This window comes from Melanerpes formicivorus, unplaced genomic scaffold (assembly GCF_026170545.1).
Source record: "Melanerpes formicivorus ecotype bairdi unplaced genomic scaffold, bMelFor1.0.p_v2 SCAF_99, whole genome shotgun sequence".
NCBI classification, from domain to species: Eukaryota; Metazoa; Chordata; class Aves; order Piciformes; family Picidae; genus Melanerpes; species Melanerpes formicivorus.
The window spans coordinates 1870723-1898620 of record NW_027142451.1 but is presented as its reverse complement, the minus strand read 5'-3'; the positions used below and the strand labels follow the sequence as shown (position 1 = coordinate 1898620).

The following is a 27898-nucleotide window of genomic DNA, read 5'->3' as shown; positions in this document are numbered from 1 at the left end:
AGTCCCGCCCACGCCCGGGCAGCCGCAGCCAATCAGAGGCGGCGGGAGCGCGGCAGCTCCTCCCCCTGGGCCGCTTCCGGGGCACAGCGAGGAGCTGCCGCTGCCGGCCGCGACCGCCGTTGTTGCTGCCTCGTGGGGAGCGGCAGCGGGGCCGGAGCGCGGGAGGAGTGCCGGAGGGGCTGGCGGGCGAGCGGCAGCTGCCGGCTGGTGAGCTGCGGCGGGGCGGGAGGGGCTGAGGGGGCCGGGGAGCGCTGGGGGCGGCGGCAGCGGAGCGGGGAAGGGTCTGGCTGCGTGGGGCTGCCGGGGGCGTGTGTGGAGTTGGGGGTCGGAGGGGCGTGGGGGGCAGGGGGCTCCGTGGGGCTGGGGTGGGGTGGGGGCAGCTTCTGGAACGGCAGAAGGAGGAGCTGTGGGGGTTGGTGTGGGGGGGCTGTGGGGAGGGATCCGTGGGGTCTGCAGGGCTGGTGTTTGGGGCAGGGGGGCAGCGGTAGGGCTGGGGGGGGTGGGGTTGGGATCCCTTGGGGCTGAGGGTTGTGACCTGGATCCTTTGGGAGCCTCAGGGGAAAGCTGTGGCTGGGATCAGCTTGGTGTGCGCTGAGCTTTCGGTCGGCCATGTGCTGTGCGTGGCCTTTGTGTGGGCTGCAGGTGGGGTGAGGGAATGTGTGGGGCTGGGGAGGGGCTGGGGAGGTGGGTGTGGGAAGGGTCGGGGTGTGAGGGTTGTGTGGTGGAGTGGGGAAGGGGAGTGTGGGGTTTTGGGGGGAGGTGTTGGGGGCTGTGGGGTGCGGGAGGGTGGTCGGGGTGTAGCGGGGTGCTTAGGGTTGTTGTAGGGTTTGTGTGTTGGGAGTTGTTGGTGCTGAGGGAGGCTGTGTGTGGCTGTGGTGTGGGTCGGGGTGGTGAGGCTTGGAGTGGGGAGTGCTGGTTGTGGGGAGCTGCATGTGTTCGTGGGCAGTGTGGGGAGCTGTGGGGGTGTGTGGTGGTGTGGGGTGTGTGTCCGTGGGGGTGTGTGTGGGGTAGGGTAGAGGTGTTGGAGGTGGGTGGATGCCCTATGTGGGGTTGTGGGAGGGGTGTGTGTGGTTATGGGAGGGCTGCTGTTCAGAGCTGTGAAGAGACCCTTATCTTCTGTAGCTTGACATGATTGGGTATTAGGAAACAGTGCATATGCATTGGAATCACCATCCCTGGACATCTTCATGACCCGTGTGGACCTGGCACTTCGGGATGTGGTTTAATAGCCATAGTGGTGTTAGGTCAGTGGTTGGACTCAATGGTCATAGAGGTCTTTCCCAACCGCAGCAATTCTATGATATGTGAGCATGTTAAGTTTTGTTTAGGCTGTAATTGGAGGTGAAAAAAAAACCCAAATTGTTCCTACCAGTAAAAGCAACTCTAATTTATTCCTGCCCCTTACTTTGGACAGCTGTCCAGTGACCCAGATAATGGCTCAGTCATCCTTTTCCTGCTCTCTTTAACTCTACTCAATTTCCCAATCTGGTTCAACCATGCAGCTGCACAAGCTTTTGTTCAGCAATTTCAGATGGCTGTGCACGTGTGCCTCAGAGGTGGGAATGAAGCAGTAGCTCATGTAGACATAGCTTAGCTTAGGCTGCTGTAGAACACAGTTTTGAGTCAACAGAAAACCAACCTGACAATAAGGGAAGTGACTGTCTGTTGGTTTAGTGGCTGATGAGCACTGAAGATAACCATCAAATATAGCAGAGGGGAATTCAGGAAAGGGAGCAAAGCAGTCTGTAACTAGGGTGGCTTAGCTTGCCGAGACATAGAATTCTGCCTTTAGTTACTTTATGGTTTACACTAGTCCTCTGCCAGTCTAAAAATGAAAACTCATCTAGTCTGAGACGTCACCAAGTTCCTTCATGGTATTTTCATGTAAATAGCAATTAATCCAATTTTAATCTTCCTGTACATTGTTGATTCTGATGCTCTCAGACTAGTAGGTAGTACAGAATGAAATACAGGCAACCTTTGGGCTGGTGAATTGGGGGGAGGAGGGGGGCCTGGGTGGTTTTTAAATCACAGCCCAAATGGAGTATTTATTTTGAAAGAAATACTAGCTGGCTCTCAAGTGTAAAGGTAGTTCACCAGCTGTAGTGCTAAATGTAAATGGTTCCTAAATGTAACACATTCAGTTACATCCTGAGAATTTTAGAGCATTTTCCTTCATCCCCATCATCAGGAAGTTAGAAGTAATAAGCAGAGTTTAGAAGAAACCTGTACTAGCTAGTTCTGCTCTACAGTCAATATGCTTTTTCATTCATATAATTCTAAAAATGGGTAGCTGAAGTTAATACAGCTTTTGATTCTCTTGCAACAGAAGTGTCTTCATGAATTTGCTCAAGTAACTTCTTCCTCTTCCCACTGATACTTGTTAGCTTAATTCCATTGCAGTAATATTCTTTACCTCTCATTAGTAAGTCAATCCTTACCTCAATTTTCACAGTATCACTAAGGTTGGAAAAGACCTTGAGGATCATGGAGTCCAACCTGTCACCATAGACCATGTGCCACATCCAATCCCCTCTTGAACACCTCCAGGGATGGTGACTCCACCACCTCCCTGGGCAGCACATTCCAATGACCAATGACTCTCTCTGGGAAGAACTTTCTCCTCACCTCGAGCCTAAACTTCCCCTGGCACAGCTTGAGACTGTGTCCCCTTGTGCTGGTGCTGGTTGCCTGGGGGAAGAGACCAATCCCCAGATGGCTACAACCTCCGTTCAGGTAGTTGTAGAGAGCAATGAGGTGACCCCTGAGCCTCCTGTTCTCCAGCCTAAACAATCCCAGCTCCCTCAGCCTCTCCTCACAGGGCTTGTGCTCAAGGCCTCTCCCCAGCCTCATTGCCCTTCTCTGGACATGTTCAAGTGTCTCGATGTCCTTCCTAAACTGAGGGGCCTAGAACTGGACACAGACTCAAGGTGTGGCCTAACCAATGCAGAGTACAGGACAGAATGACCTCCCTGCTCCTGCTGGCCACACTATTGTTGTTGCATGCCAGGCTGCCGTTGGCCTTCTTGGCCACCTGGGCACACTGCTGGCTCATGTTTGGGTGGCTGTTAATCAGCATGCCCAGGTCCCTCTCTGTTTGGCTGCTCTCCAGCCACTCTGACCCCAGCCTGTAGCTCTGCATGGGGTTGTTGTGGCCAAAGTGCAGCACCTGGCACTTGGATTTGTTGAATGCCATCCTGTTGGACTCTGCCCATCTGTCCAGTCGGTCGAGGTCCCTCTGCAGAGCCCTTCCGCCCTCTAACTGATCAATAACTGCTCCCAACTTGGTGTCATCTTGCTGTTTCTCTGAACATCACTCCCAGAGGTTCATTGTCTACAAGACAAAACGGTCCTTTGTAGCTCATGGGGAAAATAAACATGAAAGTCTGATATGAAGAACAGGGTGCTTGTGGTTTTGTTCCAAATACTTTAAGTGATTTAACTAAAAATCTCAGAAATTAAGCAGTGCTGCTTGTATTATTATTAGTGGCATTTTGCAGCAGAACTCTTTTCATATGCCTACATACAATAATTTATTTTGTAATAATAAATTGCAATTACTGAACTTTCTGGAAAGAAAAACCTGAAGTTTGCAGTAGGCAAGTTTAACGACGTCACCTTAAACTTGAGGTAGGTTCATTTCTAGACAGAAATACCAAAATGAACAGGAAAGATGTTTTCATCTCCCTGAATATGTACATATTCAGAATCTACACATTAGCAGCCTGTCATAAAACACTTTAATGGGAATGCTCATCAGGTCACTAATAATAACATTCAAAGACGTGTATTTTACTGTGGGCTACCTTTTTCATATGGCTTTTGAAAGACTAAGTTGTAGATGTTGCCTTTATTGCTGTGTTTTTCCAGGGTTAAGCTGCCCTCCTGTTTGCTCATTGCTGGCAGCCTTGCTGAAGGAAGGGTTAAGCTTTTGGCGTTTTCAGGAAGAGGCACAATTTAAAATGCATGTGCTCATTCCAGCAGGTGCGTTCTGAATATTGACGGGGTGGAGACAAGGGGCTTGGAAATCACAGAGGAGCAATAGGATGAGCCTGGTTTAAAAAAGAACAAACGCAAAAGACCCGTCACCTCCTCCGGGCGGTATTCCCTGCTCCGCAGGGTCAGCACAGGAGCGCAGTGACAGCCCCGCGCCGCCTCCGCTCATTTGCAACCTTCTCGGTGTCATTTTAAACTGCTGCCTTGAGCCAGTGGGGCTCCTCCCGCCTGCTGACATCATTAACTAGCCAGTTCCCTCCAGCTGCAGAGCTCTTTAGTGTCTTTTTTTAAACTAAAATGGAGGCTGGTTTCTTGCCTTAAGGAATACATTGCCTTGCCTGCTGGAGCCTAGATGTTGACATGTAACAGAGCTGGCAGCAGGATGGTGGCTGACACAGCCAATTCCAATGGGCCGTTTCAGCCCGTGGCCCTTTTGCATATTGCAGGTGAGTTATTGTGCGCAGGGGAGAGAATCGCGAGCCCTGTCCCCTTCAGTTTGTCACAGCTGCAGTAAAAGGAGGAGACTGAAACCTTTCTGTTAAATGTGTTTTGGGAAGCTTTAAGTATTCATAGAGGCATTGCATGCATAGATAAAAGCAGGTTTTACTGCTTTCTGCCGTGACTCTCCCATTCCCCTTTCAAGCTGTGCTGGTGTCAAAGGATGTGAAGTCACTACTCCAGAAAGGTACTGTGCTGGGGGAGGGAAGAGCCAAGTTCTCCCTATATAATTTCTATAGAATGAGGGCAAATGTTGATATGTTTCAAAGCCTTTTTTGTGTGAATTGGTCAGATAAGGCTCCTTTAAAATTCACTGTAGCTTCTAGAGGAATTGGAAGTGGTGTTGGGGAGGAAAGGGGAGATGAGATGTGACATTTATTATGAAAATAGCCTTTATACATTCAGAAAGCATTTCCTGGAAGGGATGAGGCTCAGCTTCAGCCAGCAAGCTCTTACATGCCTACCACTTCATGCAGGTCTGAATGTTCAGTTTCTTAACAGAATGATGCTCTTTCTGGTTTATAGAATGAATGCACTGCAAATCTACATTTGATATAATTCCCTGGGAAAAGGCACTTTGGTGTGACGTTTTTGCATCATACTGAGTGTGTGTCTCTCTCTTCTGCAGTTTGTAAAATTTTGCATTGCTATGGATTTTTGTGTGTGTGTGTATTTTTTTAGCTGGCTGTTAACCACCCAAGCTTGCTCTTTTGTATTTTTTTACTTAAGGTGGCTTTGGCTTAGAACTTTTTATGAAAGCAGAATGTGTGCTAGCTGGGATCAGTATGCCTTGAGCAGTGGCATTCATCTGCAAGCAATACAAAGCACAGGTAGCTGATACCTTTCTTAATTGCTTTTGCTTCTCAGCTCTCATTGGTACAGGCTAGATGTCAGTTCTGAAAGGAGTAGTTTTTCATTAATTTATACACTGAAACAAAATGATGCTTTAAAAGTTTTAAAAAAACAACAACTCCACAACTGTTGAAAAGCCTGCTCCTTTAAGCAGTACCACTAGCCCTCATGTATTAAAAAAGGTGATTTCCCATGACCTTTTAGAAGAGCCTTTTCCTCCTCTAAAGTGGGATTGAATGTATCCTAGAAGAGACTGTTGATGAGGGCTTTGTTACAGAAATTAACACTGAAAAGATGGAAGAGAAGAACAGATACCTTATATGGCTTGGACGGGAGCACACTGCAATGGGTTAGGAACTGGCTGGAGGGCCAAGCCCAGAGAGTGGTGGTGAATGGTGCCACATCCAGCTGGTGGCCAGTCAGTAGTGGTGTGCCCCAAGGATCAGTGCTGGGCCCCATGCTCTTTAACATCTTTATTGATGATCTGGATGAGGGCATAGAGTCCATCATCAGTAAATTTGCTGACAACACCAATCTGGGGACAGGAGTTGATCTGCTGGAGGGTAGAGAGGCTTTGCAGAGGGACCTTGACAGGCTGGACAGATGGGCAGAGTCCAAGGGCAGGAGATTGAACACATCCAAGTGCCGGGTTCTGCACATTGGCCACAACAACCCCATGCAGTGCTACAGGCTGAGGTCAGAGTGGCTGAAGAGCAGCCAGGTAGAAAGGGACCTGGGGGTACTGGTCGATGGTAGGCTGAACATGAGCCTGCAGTGTGCCCAGGCAGCCAAGAGGGCCAATGGTATCCTGCCCTGCATCAAGAACAGTGTGGCCAGCAGGAGCAGGGAGGTCATTCTGCCCCTGTACACTGCACTGGTTAGGCTGCACCTCGAGTACTGTGTCCATTTCTGGGCCCCTCAGTTTAGGAAGGAGGTTGACTTGCTGGAACAAGTCCAGAGAAGGGCAATGAGGTTGGTGAGGGGTTTGGAACACAGCCCTGTGAGGAGAGGCTGAGGGAGCTGGGGTTGTTTAGCCTGGAGAGGAGGAGACTCAGGGGTGACCTTATTGCTCTCTACAACTACCTGAAGGGAGGTTGTAGACAGGCAGATGTTAATCTCTTCTCCCAGGCAGCCAGTACCAGAACAAGAGTCTCAGGCTGCACCAGGGGAGGTTTAGGTTGGATGTTAGGAAGAAGTTCTATACAGAGAGAGTGATTATAGTATAGTATAGTATCAGTCAGGGTTGGAAGGGACCACAAGGATCATCTAGTTCCACCCCCCCTGCCATGGGCAGGGACATCCCACACTAGATCAGGCTGGCCAGAGCCTCATCCAGCCTGGGCTTAAACACCTCCAGGGACGGTGCCCCAACCACCTCCCTGGACAACCCATTCCAGGGCTTCACTACTCTCATGGTGAAGAACCTCCTCCTCACATCCAGCCTGAATCTCCCCACCTCCAGCTTCATTCCATCCCCCCTAGTCCTATCACTACCTGAGATCCTGAGAAGTCCCTCCCCAGCCTTCCTGTAGGCCCCCTTCAGATCCTGGAAGGCCACAATGAGGTCACCTCGGAGCCTTCTCTTCTGCAGACTGAACAGCCCCAACCCCTTCAGTCTGTCCTCATAGGAGAGGTGCATGATATCAAATTCAGTGAGTCTCTACTGCCACTTCCACAATTCAGTTGCAGTTCACGGCTGTGTAATTAGCATTAAGTAATACAACTTAAGAGGATTACTTGCAATGAACCATAAACCAGAACTTGGAACCAGATTGGCTTGGATGTTTGGTGGGTTTTTTTAGAAGCACCTATCTGTTTATAATTTACTTTGGACCTACTTCTTGTCAAAACATGCAAAAGCAAAGAAATCCTTCTTGTATTTTCAATTAAAAGCCAAGCCACTTTAATCAAGTATATCAATTCTTTTCACTATATTGAAGAAAGTAGAAAGACAGAGATATATGCATCTATAGTATTACCTGTGTTTGGGAGATAGTATAGGTGGTTAAAACTACCAGGGGAAATAGTAGTTTAAAAAACTTGCACTTAAATACCCTTTTAGCTTCAGTTTTAGTATTAGTAAGATTAAAGTGTTACCATATAGGAATTTCACTACTTTTATGGCTTAATGGTATTTATGCAAATACTGCAGAATTGACATATTTTATACAGTTGAAGTTGCTCAGAGTGCAGCTACACCTGAACAGGAATAGTTTAGACTAAAAGCTTGGAAAGTGTCAGGCAATGACAACCTTAATGGTAGGCTGCCTTTAGTTTAACAAATAGTGTTAGTGCATATTGCTGTGAAAATACTGAAAGACCAAAGTCTTACACTTTCAGACTCAACAACATTAAGCCCAACTTGTGTTTTTATTTTTAAAAGACTGTGGCCGGTTGACGTTGCCCCCTTAAGAAAGGGAATATGGTGGACGGAAGTTGGTAAACGGAAGGAATAGTCTAAACTAATTTCATTGGTAAAGTGGGAGGAAGCACCTTCGGAACTGGGAGTGAAGTGGACATTTGCACGACTTTTCTGTCAGTCTTGCTTCCGCCTTTCCATGGTGCAGCAGCTCTGCAGCTAACTCTGTGCTGGGCTTTCTGCCAAGGCCTCGGCCTTGAAAACAAGATACCAGGCCTGTATATTAACTCTTTTCCAATTAACACAAAACTGCTTTTAACTTCTTTCTTTCGCTCTCTCTCTCTTCTAACCTAATCTGGGGAAAGGGGGGAAAGAGGGGAAAGAGGAGGTGGGGAACCCCCTCTCTGCCGAGGGGGTTACTCTCATTTCTGTGTTACTCTGTTGTATATCTTTGTAGATATTGTAAATTTGTAAATATCCCCCTGCAAATCCTACATTGCTTTGTAAATATAGCTCCACTGCTTTGCTAATTCAGCTTGTGAGTTTTTTTTCTTTTTCCCTTCAAGTTTCTTTCCCTTTACCCTACAAGGGGGAAGGGAGGAGGCTTCTTGGCCTTACCCCTTCCAAACCCACCACATTTTTTTTTATTGGCGTACCCAACGTGCGGCAGATAATTAGTTTAATTTATTATCTGATTGATTTAGTGTTTTCCAGCTGAATTAGCAAACATGAAGGTATTGTGGTTTGTGGAGCGATTATTCTTTTCAATTTTTGGGGCTCTGGTTTACAGATATTGTTTGGGTTTGATTTTGGATTACCTGGGTAAATATTTGGTGCGGACAATTTATATGTGGGTTATGTATAGAGTTAAACTATGGTATGGAAAATGTATTAATTTATTATGGCCAGTGAGATACAGGAATGTTACCTCCACCACTCTCCCAATTGAGATAAAGGGTTTTAAGATTCCACCGGAGGAGAGGGTAACTTTAGGTGATGCCTGGGATCCGAAGGTGATTTATGTGATGTGTATAAATCTGTTGCTGGTGATGGTAATTGCATATTTACTTTTCTCTCTGCGGCGAGAGAGAAAGATATCCAGAGCTTGTTTTGTTATTAAAACTAGATCAAAAAGAAAACGCCGTGGCTCTCGATCAGTCCCAGAGTCATCTAGTGACGAAGAGTGTGCAGAATCCGTGTCAGTTAAAAAGAAGGCTAAAAAGTTAATTGGTAAGGCAGCTCTAAATGACTTTGCTGATTCTAGTAAGCAGCCAAGGACATCGGCTGGTATCAACATGGCACCTACTCCTTCTCCCACTCCTTCTCCTTCTTCTTCTTCTCCGTCGGCCATTAATGGAGCAACGTCACTTCCACCCACTCCCTCGGTGGGGCCGGAAGTCACTGCCCCAGCAGCTGATTTATCTCAGGACCTGTCAGCTTCTATTAAGGTGGCTGTAAATTCAAACACAGCTCCAGTTAAGGTGGCTCCTTTAAAGACTAGAGCTGGAAAGGGCAAAGATGGAGAAGAAGAGGAGGAGACTGATCCTGGTGAGGGGCCCTCTACTCTAAAAGATCCTGCTCAGGAGGAAGAGAAGGTTTGTTTTAAAGATCTAGCTAACCTAGTGAGATCAAAGCAGGATAGAGATGAAGCTAGGAAAGCAGCTGGCAAAGGTGGTTCTCAGCTTAAAGAGATCCTTAGGAGAATGACAGCAGGATTTTACGGGCAAAGAATTCAGGGAGATGAAGATCAAGATGATATTACAGACTGTTCGTCACCACGGGAGGAATTGAGAAATGTCCGTAAAGATTTCACCAGGGCAGATAAGGAGCCAGTTCTAGCTTGGCTTAGTAGGTGTTATGATACAGGTGCTTCAGCTCTAACAGTTGGAGACAAGTCAGCAGCTCAGTTAGGAACTCTCTCAAGGGACAATGGAATAGATAGACATCTAGGTGAAGCTCTCGGTAAGGTTAATCTGTGGATACGCCTTTTAATAGCGGTTGCCCTGAGATACCCTTCCCGAGATGACCTTCCATGGAATCCTAAACCCTGGACTACCATAGATGAGGGAATTAAGCGTTTGAGGGAATTCGCTGTTAGAGAGCTACTCTATGGTGAACATGAAACTCTGAATCCTGATGATATTCCTGTGGGTATTGGTCTTGCTAAAAAGATCATCAAACTTGCTCCTTCTAATTATGCAAACATTCTGGCAAGCAGAATTGTGTCAAGAAGTTATGGTGGAGCTTCTCCTACGGTTGGCCAATTCAGTGATCAAATGAGACAATTGGAGGATAGCATGACACGTGGTTCTTTGGTTTCAGCCATTGAAACTCTGTCTGGAAAAATTGAGAATTGCATGAGAGAGTTAAAGGATGAATTTAGAAATTCCATATCCCAATTGGCACAAAGGGATAATTTCAATTCTTCCTCCAGGTGGGTACAAGTTTCATCTGTGAGGAATACACGTCCTCCAAGGAGGTCATTCCAAAACAGGTCATTCCAAAACAGGTCATTCCAAAACAGACCACCAAGGCAATCGCGTAGAACTATTTGGATAACTCTGCGTGATCAGTTTGGTGAGAACATGAACCGCTGGGATGGCCAACCAACTTCTAATCTTTTCAGGAGACTGAGGGAATTGCAAAGTGGCAGAACCCAAGGTAGCAACACCAGAAGGGTAGCTGTTACTTCCACAGTTCCCCAGAATGACTCTTATGGCTCCAACAGTGGCTCCAGTTATAACACGCAAAGTTATAACCCTGCATGTGTACATCCAGTGGCCTGGCACTTCACAATTTCGGAAGTACAGGGCCTTGGTTGACACAGGAGCTCAGTGCACCATAATGCCATCAAATTATCAGGGATCAGAGTCTATAACTATTCTGGGAGTCACTGGTGGATCTCAAGAGTTAAGTAAGGTAGAGGTTAATATAAGTCTAACTGGTAAACAATGGAGGAAGCATACAGTTGTGACCGGACCTGACGCACCTTGTATTTTGGGAATTGATTTTCTGAGAGAAGGGCGTTTCAAGGACCCTAGAGGTTACAAATGGGCTTTTGGAGTAGCTTCAATAGAAATTGCTGGACAAAAATTGAAGCTGTCTGCCAGACCTGAGCTTTCTGATGAATCTGCAGTTGTGGGACAACATAAGATACAGGACATTAAATTGCCGGTTGCTTCTCAGACTGTGCATCACAGACAATACAGAACCAACCATGACTCTTTGTTGCCCATTCAGAATCTGATTCGTCAGTTGGAGAGTCAAAAAGTCATCAGCAAAACTCATTCACCTTTCAACAGTCCAGTGTGGCCTGTGCGGAAGCAGAATGGAGACTGGCGTCTGACAGTAGACTACCAAGCCCTGAATGAAGTGACACCACCTATGAGTGCAGCAGTACCAGACATGATGGAGCTACAGTATGAGCTGGAATCCAAAGAGGCCAAATGGTATGCTACCATAGACATTGCTAATGCATTTTTCTCTATTCCCATAGCAGAGGAATGCAGGCCTCAGTTTGCTTTCACCTGGAGAGGAATCCAGTACACTTTCAACAGGCTGCCAATGGGCTGGATCCACAGCTCAAGCATCTGTCATGCAGTGATCCACGATGCTCTGGAGAAAGGCGGTGCTCCAGAACACATCCAGTTCATCGATGATATCATCGTCTGGGGTAAAACTGCTGAGGAAGTCTTCAAGAAAGGTAACAAAATCATTGACATTCTTCTGAATGCAGGTTTTGCCATCAAGCGAGACAAGGTGAAAGGACCTACCACAGAGATTCAGTTTTTGGGAGTGCGGTGGCAAGATGGACGCCGACACATTCCAGTGGATGTGGTAAACAGAGTCTCTACCATGGCAAGTCCCACAAACAAGCAAGAGACCCTACGTTTCTTGGGGATAGTGGGATTTTGGAGACTGCACATTCCTGGATACAGTCAGATTGTGAAACCTCTGTATGATGTGACTCGAAAGAGAAACCATTTCCACTGGGGACCTGAACAGCAAGCAGCCTTTGACCAGATAAAGCAAGAAGTAATTCAAGCAATGGGTCTGGGACCTGTCCGAGATGGTCCAGACATTAAGAACATTTTGTACACAGCTGCAAGTGACAATGGTCCAACCTGGTGCTTGTGGCAAAAAGCTCCAGGTGAGACACGTGGACGACCTCTTGGTTTCTGGAGTCGAGGTTACAGAGGTTCAGAGGCTAATTATACTCCAACAGAGAAAGAAATCTTAGCTGCCTATGAAGGAGTGAAAGCATCTTCTGAAGTGATTGGAACTGAATCACAACTTCTCTTAGCTCCCAGATTACCAATTTTGAATTGGATGTTCAAAGGCAAAGGATCCACACCACATCATGCCACAGGCTCAACATGGTCTAAGTGGATGGCTCTGATAACACAGAGAGCTCGAATGGGAAATCTTGAAAGACCTGGTCTAGTGGAGGTGATCTCAAGTTGGCCTGAAGGCATCAACTGTGCCAAACCTCCAGAGGAGAAAGTGACTCGTGCTGAGGAAGCTCCTCCTTACAATGACCTTTCTGATGATGAAAAGAAGTATGCTTTGTTCACAGACGGTTCCTGTCGTCTTGTTGGAAACAAGCGAAGGTGGAATTCTGCAGTGTGGAGTCCAACACGCCGAGTTGCAGAGGCGAAAGATGGAGAAGGAGAATCCAGTCAGTTCGCAGAGGTAAAAGCTGTCCAGCTAGCTCTCGACGTAGCTGAACGTGAGAGATGGCCAAAGCTTTATCTCTACACCGACTCATGGATGGTAGCCAATGCTCTATGGGGTTGGCTAAAGAACTGGAAAAAAAGTGGTTGGCAGAGAAAAGGAAAACCCATTTGGGCAGCCAACCTGTGGCAGGACATTGCTGATCGAATCGAGAGAATTCCAGTGAAAGTGAGACACATCGATGCTCACATTCCTAAGAGCAAAGCTACTGAGGAACAGCAACACAACCATCAGGCAGATCTAGCTGCAAGAGTTTCTCAAGTAGACATGGACTCTAATCTTGATCTCGACTGGAAACACCGAGGTGAGATATTCTTAGCTCGGTGGGCTCACGATTCGTCAGGACATCAAGGCAGAGATGCAACATACCAATGGGCTCGTGACAGATCCATAGACATTTCCATGGATGCTATCACACAAGTCATCCATGACTGTGACATTTGCGCTGCTATTAAGCAGGCAAAACGGCTTAAGCCCTTGTGGTATGGTGACAGATGGTCCAAGTACAAGTATGGTGAAGCTTGGCAGATTGACTACATCACTCTACCACGTTCTCGTTCTGGTAAGCAATACGTGCTTACTATGGTAGAGGCAAACACTGGATGGTTGGAAACTTATCCAGTTCCACATGCAACTGCACGCAACACCATTCTTGGTCTGGAGAGACAGATCCTGTGGAGACACGGAACTCCAGAGAGGATTGAGTCAGACAACGGAACTCATTTCAAGAACAACCTTGTAAAGAGCTGGGCAAAAGAGCACGGTATTGAGTGGATATTCCACATTCCCTACTATGCACCAGCTTCAGGGAAGATTGAACGCTACAACGGTTTGTTGAAGACCACTCTTAAAGCCATGGGGGGTGGATCTTTGAAAAACTGGGAAAAGCATTTAGCACAAGCAACCTGGCTGGTAAATAGTAGAGGTTCAGTGAACCGAGCTGGACCTGCACATTCAGATCTGCTACAGAAAGTAGAAGGTGATAGAGTTCCTGTTGTTAGAGAAAAGAATCTGTTAGGTAAAACTGTTTGGGTATTTTCACCCTCAGGAGAGGCTAAACCTGTCCGAGGGGTGGTTTCAGCTGAAGGTCCGGGTCACACTTATTGGGTAATGCAAGAGAATGGTGAAATTCAGTGTATTCCACAAAGAAATTTAACTTTAGCTGAAAGAAGTTAATTTCAAACTGCTGTACAGCTACATCGCGTCCAGAGGAAGAATCAATGAGGAATCTACGGTGCACGAACCCTGAGATCCCTGAGAGCCCTGAGTCAACTAAGAGACCCTGAGAATCCCTGTTTCCCTTTTCTTCGCTTCATCAGTGAAGAAATGAACTGTTTTCCATTTTTCTCATTTTCTGATTTTCTTGGACTTTTGAATCATCTACATCTGAGCATAGCCGGAATGGACTATGAACTTTACTCACAAACTGAAAATATCGTTTTGGATTGGATGGACAGTATGAACAGCCAATGAAATTGTTTAGAAGGGGTGGACTGTGGCCGGTTGACGTTGCCCCCTTAAGAAAGGGAATATGGTGGACGGAAGTTGGTAAACGGAAGGAATAGTCTAAACTAATTTCATTGGTAAAGTGGGAGGAAGCACCTTCGGAACTGGGAGTGAAGTGGACATTTGCACGACTTTTCTGTCAGTCTTGCTTCCGCTTTTCCATGGTGCAGCAGCTCTGCAGCTAACTCTGTGCTGGGCTGAAAACAAGATACCAGGCCTGTATATTAACTCTTTTCCAATTAACACAAAACTGCTTTTAACTTCTTTCTTTCGCTCTCTCTCTCTTCTAACCTAATCTGGGGAAAGGGGGGAAAGAGGGGAAAGAGGAGGTGGGGAACCCCCTCTCTGCCGAGGGGGTTACTCTCATTTCTGTGTTACTCTGTTGTATATCTTTGTATATATTGTAGATATTGTAAATTTGTAAATATCCCCCTGCAAATCCTACATTGCTTTGTAAATATAGCTCCACTGCTTTGCTAATTCAGCTTGTGAGTTTTTTTTCTTTTTCCCTTCAAGTTTCTTTCCCTTTACCCTACAAGGGGGAAGGGAGGAGGCTTCTTGGCCTTACCCCTTCCAAACCCACCACAAAGACCACTTGTTGCACATTTAAGACTTACTTTAGGGTTTCACTGGTTTGGCTATATGTATAATTAAGAAGTAATGTACAGCCTAAAACTACCACAAATGCAGAAACTTGTGCAAATGTCAAAGATTGCTTAACAACAGAAACTCAAGTTCAACCAAATTTTGTCCCTGTGACAGATTATTTTGCCTAGGTGTTCTCCAGACATTAATTGTATTTTAATGCACTAACCACAAGGACTTTAAAACTGGCCAGTTGCATAACTTTCAAAAAATCAATCCTCTAAAAGATAAATGAATCATCATCAACACAAAAAAACAATTAAAGAAAAAAAATAGACATGGAACAACTAAAGGACTGCATCACAGTTACTTAAGACAAAGCTCCACAACAGCTACCTTCAAAATGTACCTGATTTAACGTTGATAAATAAGTTACTGAAGTCTGTAATCCAATCAACACACTCACCCGCAGGGAACTGCTAGAATGATTGGCCATTGGAATGTGCTGCCTGGGGAGGTGGTGGAGTCACCATCCCTGGAGGTGTTCAGGAGGAGACTTGATGGGGTGCTTGGTGCCATGGTTTAGTTGTTTAGGTGGTGTTGGATTGGTTGGTGGGTTGGACACGATGATCTTGAAGGTCTCCTCCAACCTGGTCTAAGCTATGCTATGCTATTCTATGCTATTCTATTCTATTCTTCCAGAGGATGCTGAATAGAGCAATTTGAATAAAAGTTTATTTTGCTTCATTTCTGTTACAACAATCAGATTTTGGAAGATTTCTAAGTTCAGCTGCAATTAACTGCTTTAATTTATTTTTAAACAGGTGTCAAACAAAAAATCAAACAGCACTCCTCCCCCAGCACAGCTGTCTAAAATCAAAGTGCCAGCACCACAGACAGTACTGGAGAAAGAAAAGCAGCAGAGTTCTTCAAGGTTTAATGCTAGCAATAACAGGGAGCTTCAAAACCTGCCAGCTTTAAAGGGTATGTCTTTCTAATTTAGAATGACTTGCAGGGGTTCTTGGGCATAAGACAGAAAAACATCTTGCCTGTCATACCTGTACATCTGGAGAACATCTATTATGTATCAAGTATACACGTGTGCAGACTTGCACATACTCTATGCTCAAACCTGCTGGGATTTTTTTCTTTTCTTTCACTCCTAATATGAGGATTTCAATGTGTTGCCTTTTGGCAGTCTCTATGGGAAACATCAGTTAGTTTATTAAACCTAGAAAATTCTCTGAAAGTATATTCACACATTTCATATAAAAGAAGAATATTTGGGCTAAGTAAAACGTTGGTCTGTCCTCAGCGCAGCGTGCTCAAACCCTGCTTGCTTTGTGCCGTCATCTCTTGGCACTGTGGGAAGACCTGGTCTGTTGCTGTTTAGTGGTCTGATTTTTCCGAATATGGGTCAAGCAGAGTGGCATCATTGTAGGAATTATTAATTTTTCCTTTGTCAATTTTAAGCCTTTGTGGTCTTTTAGAATTGTATTTTCTGCTGTCTGTTATGGAAAGATAATTGATGCATTTTTGTCCTACTCACATGGCTTTTATCATCTTTATTTTAGCTCCTGGCTGTTGTGTAGATACATGCTGGCATAGTGTGTTTATGGTAGTTTGTAGTTGTGTGAGGGTAGACTTTTCCAGGTGTGATCAGATGGACTGATCTATTGCTTATGAGCATATTCCTTGCTCGGAAGGTTTAGTTAAAAAAGCAAGCAACCAAAGCTTTTTTGAAGTGTGATTCTTACTACCTTCCAGCATTGTACTGTTCGAGTCTGATAAACAGCTGGAATATTGGGTAGCACTGTTGTAAGCAATGTGGAAAGAGTCAAGGGGTAAGACTTTCTGTTTTATTCCCTCCAGTCATTGTTTTCTTGATATAATGCATTAGTGATTTTTTAAATTGAGAAATGTGACTTCTCAGCCCATGTGAATTATACTTCTTTTCACAAAGATCAAATTAGGCTGCAAAATCTTTCTCTTCACCCAGACACCACTTTCAGAAAAGGAATGTGAAATATTGTCTGTCATGTTACTGGCATAGTGTAGATAAAGAGGCTGCTTAAAACTGTTTCAAGACTTAACTGTTGTATATTTAACTAATTTCAATCAGTTTTATTAGATTTGTGAATAACAAAATTTAGCACTACAGACCATCAAGAATATTCCTTGTCTTTTAAGCTCATATAGTAGGTTTGTGCACAAGCTGTCACATCCAGGGTATAGAATAGAATAGAATTAACCAGGTTGGAAAATACCTCAAAGATCATCAAGTCCAACCTATCATCCAACACCATCTGATCAACTAAACCATGGCACGAAGTGCCCCATCCAGTCTCTTCCTAAACACCTCTAGTGATGGTGACTCCACCACCTCCCTGGGCAGCCCATTCCAATGGCCAATCTCTCTTTCTGTGAAGGACTTCTTCCTAACATCCAGCCTAAACCTCCCCTGGTGCAGCTTGAGACTGTCCCCTCTTGTTCTGGTGCTGGCTGCCTGGGAGAAGAGACCAACCTCCACCTGGCTCCAACCTCCCTTCAGGTAGTTGTAGAGAGCAAGAAGGTCTCCCCTGAGCTTCCTCTTCTCCAGGCTAAGCAACCCCAGCTCCCTCAGCCTTTCCTCACAGGGCTGTGCTCCAAACCCCTCCCCAGCTTTGTTGCCCTTCTCTGGACACGTTCCAGCAACTCAACATCTTTCCTAAACTGAGGGGCCCAGAACTGGACATAAGGGTGTGACACAAGCCAAGAACACTGAATTAGGGTTTTTTTTCTGTTTAGTGTTAATTTTTAATTTTTAATAAAGAAGTTATTCATACAGCCTCATCAACTCTCATCACCTTTTGAACAAGAACTGAGCCACGAAGAAAAACAGTTCTTACTTGGTCTTGGCTCCATTCTGTCCTTTTTTGAATAGTGTGTAGTGGCCAGGACTGTCAGCTCAGAAAGACTGGAACTCAGCATACAATTAGAGGCAGTGAACAGTATGCTGGAAAAGAGAAAAATGAGTGCAGATGGGAGAGGGGAGGAAAGGAATCCATTTTACAATGTGTAAGGCATGGTTTTAGATTTGTTTCCCTCTTGTGTCTATTGCACTTTAAACTAGCAGGCTAGTGAAGTGCAGAAGACATCCTGCTTGGACTTGGAGGCAGCAAGGGGGAGAAAGTAGTAAAAAAACCTCACTAGGTCTTAAAAACTTTTCAGGGTATGTGTTGATAATGCATGTGTCAGCTGGGAGATGAACAACAGCCCCTGGGCACTGTGCACTCCCATCAAACCTCATTTTCTCTTGGGGATGTGGAGTGGCAGCTCCAGGAGAACTGCAAAGAGAAAGCTGAGAGAAATGGTTAGGGAGAGAAGGAAGCCAAACCCTTTCCACTGAGTCTCTTTGGGCTGAAGAGGTGTATGAAGGGTGCTAGAGGTGTCAGATTTGGGCAGGAGACAGAGACTCCTCCAGCATCCCAGTGAGGGCTGAAGAGGTTTAGCAAGAAGCTGAGCAAGTCCCTTCCCCCTTTGCTGCATCTCCAGAGATCATGAACCTCCCTTTGTGTGTGTCCTGAGGGCTGCTCTGATCTCCTCTTGGGGAGTGGCCATCAGAGAGGTGTGTGCAGGGCAGGGGTGAGCACAGAGTGGGTGTGGTGGGGGCAGGGCCAGGGAGGAGAGCTGGGTCCAGAGGAAGATCTGCTGTGAAATGCAGCGGCAGTCAGTGGGAGAAAGCTTTAGGCAAGGCCTGGGAGAGGCTGTGTGGAGGCAGCTGTGTTGTTGTGTTGCCCTGCAGCTGTGTGCTGGGGGCTGTGTGCTGGGCAAGGAGCTGAGTCTGCACTTGTTGAGGCCTCCCATCTTGAGCAGCCCTGGCTGTGTGCTGTGCCTGTGCTGCTGTGCTTGGGAGCTGTCTCCAGCAAGGCTGAGCTGTGCTGCCTGGTCCTGGGCAGTGCTGAGCCATCCCTTGCAGGTCAGTGCTCTCCTCTGAGCCCTTTGCTTCTCTCTGTCAGGGCTGTGTCCCTCTGTCTGCATCATCCCTGCTCCTGTGTGCTGGGGAAGAGCAGAGTTCGCAGATCTTCCCCTTGGAGCAGCCCAGCAGGTAAGGAACCCAGCGTGGGGCAGCCCCATGGCACCTCTGAACCTCCTCCACTCCCTCCTGCCCACCACATTTCACCTCTTCAGGGTCTCTGAGGCACATCAGCTGTGATGGGAATTTGGGACCTCTCCAGGCTGGTGGTGGTCACTTGTGTCCAGGAGGGGATGTTTGGGGTTGGGATGTGGAGGGTGGTAGTAGAAAGTTGGAAGTAGTTTGCTCTTCCTCGGTCAGTGCTGCTCCCTCCATTGTCTGAGCCAGGAGAGATCAAAGGACAGGATTTGGGTCAGGAACCATCGTGCCAATGCCACTATGCTTAAGAACAGTGGGACAAGACCACTTGTAAGCCCCAGGGTACCTCAGGCCACTAATCACAGGAACCTGGGGTCTCAGCTCAGGTATTAGAGATCTGAGCCTACACTCTGGCAAAAACTGAAGGTTTGAGGTCCCCTCTGCATTCTTTCCTGCAGCTGGGTGTTGGGAGATGTTGGGAGTCAGGGACTGTCATGACCCCATCAGGATCTGAGGTTTTCTGGTCACTAGTGGCATCCCCCAGGGATCAGTGCTGAGCCCCATCCTCTAATATCTTCACTGATAATCTGGATAAGAGGATTGAGTCAGTCATCAGCAGATTTGCAGATGACACCAAGTTGGGAGCAGATGTTGGTCAGTTAGAGGGCAGAAGGGCTCTGCAGAGGGACCTCGACTGACTGGACAGATAGGCAGAGTCCAACAGGATGGCACTGCACTTTGGCCACGGCAACCCCATGCAGAGCTACAGGCTGGGGTCAGAGCGGCTGGAGGGCTGCCAAACAGGGACCTGGGGCTGCTGATTGACAGCCACCCAAACATGAGCCAGCAGTGTGCCCAGGTGGCCAAGAAGGCCAATGGCATCCTGGCCTGCATCAAGAATAGTGTAACCAGCAGGAGCAGGGAAGTCATTGTGCCCCTGTACTCTGCATTGGTTAGGCCACACCTTGAGTCCTGTGTCCAGTTCTGGGCCCCTCAGTTTAGGAAGGACATTGAGACACTTGAACATGTCCAGAGAAGGGCAATGAGGCTGGGGAGAGGCCTTGAGCACAAGCCCTGTGAGGAGATGGTGAGGGAGCTGGGATTGTTTAGGCTGGAGAAGAGGAGGCTCAGGGGAGACCTCATTGCTCTCTACAACTACCTGAAGGGAGGTTGTAGCCAGGAGGGAGTTGGTCTCTTCTCTCAAGCAGCCAGAACAAGAGGACACAGTCTCATGCTGCACCAGGGCAAGTTTAGGCTTGAGGTGAAGAGAAAGTTCTTCATGGAGAGAGTCATTTGTCGTTGGAATGTGCTGCCCAGGGAGGTGGTGGAGTCACCATCCCCAGAGGTGTTCAAGAGGGGATTGGATGTGGCACTTAGTGCCATGGTCTAGTCATGAGGTCTGTGGTGGTAGGTTGGGCTTGATGATCTTTGAGGTCTCTTCCAGCCTTGGTGATTCTGTGATTCTGTGGGCTCAGGTGCTTCCATGTTCCAAATTGCACTGCTCTGTCCCCTTCCGGCCACAGTATGGCCTCACAGAAGGACTCAGACAAACGCTGGGAGGAAAAGCAGCTCCCAGAGATCAAGTTGGAGCAGCCAAAGTTCAGCCTGAAGGCAGAGGAGGAGGAGGAAGAGGACAAGATGGCGGGTGGTGATGCTGAGGAGAATAACTGTAATGATGAGTATGAAGAGGAGGATAACCATGAGAATGTAGGTGACCAGGATGAGGAGGAAAAGGAATTTGCAGAGGAGGATGAAACCAGAGCAGGTCCCTCGGTGCCACCGATTTGGCTGAATCAGTGCCCTGAGTGTGGGCAGAGCTTCCCACCTGGCTCAGAGCAGGTAAAGCACCACTGCCCTCACCCTGGCACCCGGCCCTTCATCTGTGGTGACTGTGGCAAGAGGTTCAGCAAGAGCTCTGAGCATATCCGGCATTGCCGCACCCACACCGGTGAGAGGCCGTACAGCTGTGCTGCGTGTGGCAAGACCTTCACTCACAAGTCTTCCCTCACCAAGCATCACAGTGTGCACAGCACTGAGAAGTCCTTCACCTGCAGGGACTGTGGCAAGAAATTCAAACACAGCTCCAGCCTCACCATCCACCGCCGCATCCACACCAGAGAGAAGCTGTTCCCCTGTGCTGAGTGCAGCAAGAGCTTCACCACCAGCACTTTATTGATCCAACATCAACTCATCCACAGCGGTGAGCAACCGTACAGCTGTGCTGACTGTGGCAAGAGTTTCAACAGCAGGTCTGCCCGCAGCAGGCACCGTCATGTGCACACTGGTGAGAAGTCTTTCACCTGTGCCGACTGTGGCAAGAGCTTTGCCTACAGCTGCACTCTCACCATCCATCAGCGAACTCACACGGGTGAGAGGCCTTACAGCTGTGCTGACTGTGGCAAGAGCTTCTCTCAGAGATCTGTCCTCTGGCAGCACCGCAGTGTGCACAGCACTGAGAAGTCCTTCACCTGCAGGGACTGTGGGAAGAGCTTCAAAACCATCTCCACTCTCACCATCCACCGCCGCATCCACACGGGAGAGTTGTTCCCCTGTGCTGAGTGTGGCAAAAGCTTCACCACAAGCACCAGACTCATCCAGCACCAACTCATCCACAGTGGTGACAAACCATACAGCTGTGCCAACTGCGGCAAGAGATTTAGATCCATCTCCAACCTCACCCAGCACCGCCCTGTGCACATTGTTGAGAAGTCTTTCACCTGTGGTGATTGTGGCCAGAGCTTCAACTGCATCTCTGCCCTTACCCATTACCGCCGCACCCACAGCGGTGAAAGGCCTTACAGCTGTGCTGACTGCGGCAAGAAGTTCACTCGCAAGTCCAACCTCACTGAGCACCGCAGTGTGCACAGCACTGAGAAGCCCTTCACCTGCAGGGACTGTGGCAAGAGGTTCAAAAACAGCTCTAACCTCACCATCCACCGCCGCATCCACACTGGAGAGAAGCTGTTCCCCTGTGCTGAGTGCAGCAAGAACTTCACTAACAGCTCCAAACTCATCCAGCACCAACTCACCCACAGCAGTGAGAAACCGTACAGCTGTGCCGACTGCGGGAAGAGATTTAAATCCATCTCCAACCTCACCCAGCACCGTCCTGTGCACACTGGAGAAAAGCCTTTCACCTGTGCCGACTGTGGCAGGAGTTTCACTCAGAAGGGACACCTCACCCAGCACCGTCTTGTGCACACAGGAGAGAAGCCTTTCACCTGTGCTGACTGCGGGAAGGGATTCACCCAGAAGGGACAACTCAATCGGCATCGTCGTGTGCACACCAGAGAGAAGTCGTTCACCTGTGCTGATTGTGGGAAGGGCTTCACCCAGAAGAGTCACCTCACCAATCACTGCTGCAGCCACACCAATGACCAGGCCACAGTGCAGACAAGGTGCAAATAGTTCCACCCAGGGTCGATTGGGGGAATCCTAACCTGCCTGAGAGTCTTTCCAGCAGATAGAACCATAATCTCCTCTTTTCCTTTGCATTTCTCAAATGCTGGGGACCTGGCAGGAACAAACAACTCCTGCCCTTCTGAATAACAATTGGTGCTGATGAGAACAATTAAAGTGCTGAGTCGGCACAGCCAGAACTGCCATTTGAACTGGCTTGAGCTTTGCCAGGTTTTTTTGCTATTTCCCCAATTCTTTGTGTTTCTCTGGGGTAAAAACTCTCTGTCCATTGCCCAGTTGTGTCGATGCAAAGCCAAAGTTACCCAAATCCTGTCTGTTTGCTTTTATTTCAGACGTTCCTGCCCACAGTGTCCAAATGTTGAGGGCATTTGTTCCCTAGGAATGGGGCTGGAGCTATGTGCCCAGTTCAGGGAGGTGAAAGTGAGGTTGTCAGAAGAGTCTTGAGAGTGTCTGCTGGGAGCAGTCGCAGGGACATGTCAGAGTGGCTTTTTGGTTGTGTCAAGGGATGTTAGGTGTTTGGGGGGGTCTGGAGAGTTCTAGGATTGATTTTCAGAACCTTTTGACAGTGTAGAGGGGATCTCAGGAAGATGTTTGAAAGCCCTTGAAAAGCTTCTGTCAGCTTTCCACTAAAGGACTCTGCTGCTTTCCAGCAGGCCTGGGGCTTCCAAAAGCCTTCTCCTTAGCACAGCAGTGTTCCTGATGCATTCCTACTGAGTCAGGGCTTCCCTCAGCCTTTCCACCCACTGTCACTGCTGGTGGGACTGGGAAACTCTCAAACTTAGAGCAACTTGGGTGTGTGGAGCTCCCCCACTACAGGAAGCCTTTAGGGCTGGTGAGACAGTGCTGAATGCCAGGTGGTGCTGATCCCTTGCTTTAGAATTCCCTGCTGCTGTTCTGCAAACAAGAGCAGCTGCTGGGCCATGTTTAGAGCCTCTGATTCTCTGCTGACCAACTCCAAGCTGCAAAGTTGTTTTCCTGTGTGAGCCAAGGACAACATCCTGCATGAGCCAGAGGTGCTGGCACTTTGGATTGGAGCATGCTTTAGTTTGTACACAGGGCTGGATTCTACTGGTACCATGAATCCCTTGCTTTAGAATGCCCTCCTTCTCCTCCTTTCCTATGCTTCTAACTTTTCCCTTGGTAGTCAGAAGCAAAGATAAGATTAAAGTGTGTTTGACAACAGCTTCTTGGTTCCATCCAGTTTTATTTGAGGGGATCCTTAAGGGAACCTTCTCTGCTGTCACAGAATGTTGACATAGAATACATTTAAGGTTTGAGTCTCATACCTCACACTCCCTGGAATGACTGAAGGACACTGGTGGGGCAGCAGAATTCCTTTTGGTAGCACAGGGTCCACAGTAAAGAGCAAAGCCACTGCTAGGGCAGTGGAAAGCCCCTTGGTGTAGTAACACACAGGGTCAGTTTGTGGTGGCACAGGGTCACCACATGCACAGCTTCCAAGCCAAGATATTTCCAAGCGAAGACCTTTATTGCAAAGCCATTTCTTGTGTTACAGTTAACTTACAAATACTTCTCATGCAGTGTTGTCACACTGATTGGTTACATTTCTACTGCCATGCAATTAAACAATGAAGGGTTAAATCTTGGAGAGCCGAGCTCCAAGCACTGCTGGACTGATAAGAAGGAGACAGTGTTGGCCTTGATGGCTTGTGAACTATGGGAACTCGGTGCAGCAGTGCTGTTGGAGGAGGGCAGATATTTGATTACATGTGGTTCTTATGACCTGAGAGGGTCAGACTTCAGACATACAGAAGATTGATGTAACAGAGTCCCTGATCCTGTTGTCAATGGCTTCTGCGTTATATTAGTTTTATAAAGAAGAATTCTGCACAATAAAGTGGACACCTGGCCTGCATCAGGCTGCATCCCGTCTCTTAATCGCGGCAAAGCAAAGCATACAATAGGTTAGTGCTAGCAAACAAGCTTCTGAACATACCCAGCCCAATCCTGCCTGGTCTTTCTTTTCAGTTCCTGATAAGGTCTACATCCCTGGACTCATCCCTAGACTCAAGACAAAAATAGCTGTCCCAAAGCTATCTGAAAACAAGCCTTCTCCTGCATCTCCCCTTTTCCTTTTGCTAATAAGACCACACTGTTGGTTGACCTTCCTCACTTTCTTTGCATCCATAAAAGCAAGCAAGGTAAAATTAATTATACAGCAAAAGCAATCAATAAAATCAACAATCCAGTTTTGATAAGAGGTTGTATCCACCCTGGTAACAACACATCCCATCAAAGTCTTCACACCCATGTCCATGGACAAGGAACAAGGAATCTATAGCTTCCCTCTTCTGTCCCTCAGCATGTCTGACAGACTGATGGTCAGTAGCTAAATCACTGAATGCTGCTGGCGTGAGATTGCTTTGTTTTGCCAACCAGCAACTCATCCAATATGATAATTGAAGGCATTTATGAGAGCATCTGATGGTCCTCTTATACCTGCCTGAAAATGGGTGATGTAACACATCAAAGATACAAAGCCCAGAGCTGCACCAATTAGGTCATTCTAATACAACTGGCATAATATATGGGTGAAGAGAACAAGCCTTGGAGCTACACTAAAATAACAAGCATGCATTCCTTCCCACTTATCTTACCAGGTGAAGGCACAAACAGGACAGTTGCCTCTTTCAGACAGTAACCAGAAAGGTTTCATCCCACAGTTTTGAACTTATAAGCACAACACTTCTTTGTTTCCTGCCTGATCTCTCAAAGGAGAACCTGGATTTTGCCAGTTTCAATTCTTACATTTCCCTCTTCTTATTAATAAAGAAGATTAACCATACCAGTTCTACCCTGAACACACTGTGCACAGGGATTAAGATACACAGGCCTACAAATGCAGCAAACCCAATCTTCAGCATTGTCTCCTGCAATCTGCTTCAAGGGCATGAATGTCACACCTTTGCCTTTTCTTGAGATGGTCAAAAATCATTGAAGTGTTTAATGTCAGCAAGGTCCTCCCTTGACCCATGAGGGTAGGGCTGGCCAGGCTCTGTCTCCACAGATAAGGAAAATACCTGTGGGCAGACAGCAAGAGTGAGAAGGCCTCCAACATCTTTATATCTTCAAGAAAGTTTATTAAACCACACTAAAAATCCCATATAAAATGAAAATTTAAGAACATCACATGCTTTAACCATTCTTTCTTGTGACATAATACCTGAACTGCCCCTTTTCTGTTTTTTATAACTTAAAATTAAAATGTCTTTTGTGCTATAATCCATTCTGACCTTCACCCAGTAGCACTGACACAGTATTGTGCTTATTCGTTAGGGAACAGAGCTAACCCAATCACTAAAGATTTATAAGCACTCATTATTACCTATATCCTGACATTCTTACCTAGACCCAACACAATATGTTTCCAGGTGAAGGCCTTTATTACGTTTCACAGTTGACTTATATATGTTTCTAATGCAGTGTTGTCACACTCTGATTGGTTAAATTTCTACTGCCATGCACTTAAGCAAAGCATACAATAGGTTAATGCTAGCAAACAAGCTTCTAAACATATCCAGCCCAATCCTGCCTGGTCTTTCTTTTCAGTTCCTGATAAGGTGTACACCCCTGGACTCAAGACAAAACAAAGCTGTCCCAAAGCTATCTGAAAACAACCCTTCTCCTATACCACCACTGCTTGTCAGGTGGAGGCTTTGGTGAAAATGTTTGCTGCTGCTCTTCATGTATGAAAACCTTGTTTCAGATGTGGGCAGCTGGGACATTAGAAGAAAACTTGTCCACAAAAAGGTAGCAGCAATAATGGGTATGGGAACCTGTTCCTCTCTGGCCCCTGTGCACGATATGGTAAGAATGAAACCTCACTAAAGATGGCTGCTTTGGGTTTAATAACCCAAGACAACCTCCTCCCCCGAGAAATAATTTGGGAAACAGGAAGCAGAGCACCATGGCAATGTGCACACAGACACAAGTGCCTCCCCACGGCACCTTTCAGGCCTGTGGGGTCACTTGCAAGCAAGAACTAGTGGCAGCACCAGAGTGGATGTCACCACAGATATTTCACTCACAATAATGGATTAATTATTTAACCATCTCTCAGAGTGGTATGGACCCTGCCATAGTAACTCATTTCTTGTCATTGCAGTCTGTGAGCAATCCTTTGGCAAAAAAGGCCCCAGGCAATTTACAGACCCTTGATTGGGAAAGCCCCTGGGATCATGTGACCTGGGGCCATGGGTATGTTTGTGTTTCCACAGGTGCCAGGGTCCAGCAGGTCCCTTCTTGTTGTGTTTGGCCTACTCCAGAACACAATCAATGGAAACAACACCCTCAGCCCACATCAGCTAACTTCATGGGATAGCAAAACATTTGGGCAGCACTGCTGCATGCATTAAATCAAACCTGGAATTTAAATCCTGTCAAAATTCAATTGTAACACACCAGTAAGATCACCAGTGGGATGATCATTTGCTCTTTGCCCCATTAGAGCCTCAAGAATTAGATATTTCAGGGACTTTACAAGCAGAAAGCTATGTGTACCTGCAGCATAGAGCTGGAGCTGATATAGTACTATGATCTTTAACCACACTCCCTTTGCCTTAAAGCCATGCAGGCTTAGCCTAACAGCTGAATTAGATGATCATGTAGGCTTGTAGAATAAAGCTGAACACATAGCAGCCAGGATAATCTTGCTTCCAATTGCCCCAGCAAAGCACCAGCTCAGCTAAGGGAACTGGCACCTGGGGTTGCAAAACAAGACAAGGAAACATCAAAAGTGTTGCTTGAATTAGCCACTGATGTGGAGAGTGTCAGCCATGCCAGCCTGCAAAATCGAGCTGCTGTTGGTTCTTTATTATCAGCTCACAGTCAGGGCTGGACAAAATTTGATGTTCTGTGTTGTACACACTGAAGTGATCATTCTAAACATAGACAGAAGAGTGTTACAAACTGGGTTGTGACTATTGCTTATTGGATTAATCCAGGTGTTGGCAGTGCCCTGTTCATTCTCATGGCTGCAAAGGGCCCTGCAGAAGATAATGAGCCCTGGGCAAAAAGGAGGAATTGTAGATAAAGCAGGTGGCCATGGGCAGCTTTAACCTTGAACAAAGCAGAGCCCTGCCCTTGAATCAGGAATTCAAACAACTCCAGGAAAGAAGATCTGTGAATAACAAAGGAAGAAACAGAGAGAACTCCCCAGGCTACCAAAAGGGGGAGAGAGGTGCCTGGACACCAAGCCTAAACCAATCACTTAAGTACAAACGGCACATGAACACAGAAAGAAGCTTCTCAGAAGCTAAATAATACTATGCTCTTCATTACATAGCTTTCATTACAGAGGTAAGAGTGAGAAAGTGAAATGTAGTGATAGTTCATTAGATGTGGAACTTACAGAACACTGAGCCAGGATGAGTTAAAGTCACAGTATCATAGAATAAAATTGTTTTGGTTGGAAGAGACCTCTGGGGTGCGTTAGTAAAAGTGTGTCCAGCGGACCTAGGGAGGTTCTCCCCCTCTACTCTCCCCTGGTAAGACCACACCTGGAATACTGTATCCAGTTTTGAGCTTCCCAGTTCAAGAAAGACAGGGATCTGCCGGAGAGGGTCCACTGAAGAGCCATGAGGATGATGAAGACACTTGAGCATCCCTCCTATGAAGAGAGTCTGAGAGAGCTGGGGCTTTTTAGTCTGGAGAAGAGAAGGTTGAGAGGGAATCTTATTGATGTATATAAGTATCTGAGGGATGGCTGTCAAGATGAAGGTGCCAAGCTGTTTTCAGTGGTGCCCAGTAACAGGGCAAGGAACAGCTGCTATAAGGAGGAACACAGGAAGTTCCACTTCAAAATGAGGAGAAACTTCTTTACTATGAGGGTGACA

The 27898-nt window shown here is 46.9% G+C and overlaps 2 protein-coding genes across 2 annotated transcripts in view; one reads left to right on the top strand and one right to left on the bottom strand.

The window, feature by feature from the left end:
- The first annotated feature begins 85 nt into the window (after positions 1 to 85).
- On the top strand, positions 86 to 26809 carry LOC137455440 (zinc finger protein 850-like). Its single transcript, XM_068166244.1, has 3 exons — positions 86 to 207; positions 18529 to 18617; positions 20099 to 26809. The coding sequence occupies exon 3, from the start codon at positions 20148 to 20150 to the stop codon at positions 22029 to 22031; it is 1884 nt and encodes a 627-aa protein (XP_068022345.1). The 5' UTR covers positions 86 to 207; positions 18529 to 18617; positions 20099 to 20147; the 3' UTR covers positions 22032 to 26809.
- Positions 3894 to 27898, bottom strand: part of LOC137455446 (zinc finger protein 271-like) — a 30827-nt gene continuing 6822 nt past the window's right edge. Inside the window, exons 3-4 of the mRNA XM_068166265.1 lie at positions 17419 to 17525; positions 3894 to 4052 (exon numbers count right to left, since the gene is read on the bottom strand). The gene's annotated coding sequence lies outside the window, so the exon portion shown is untranslated. The remainder of the gene's footprint in view (positions 4053 to 17418; positions 17526 to 27898) is intronic.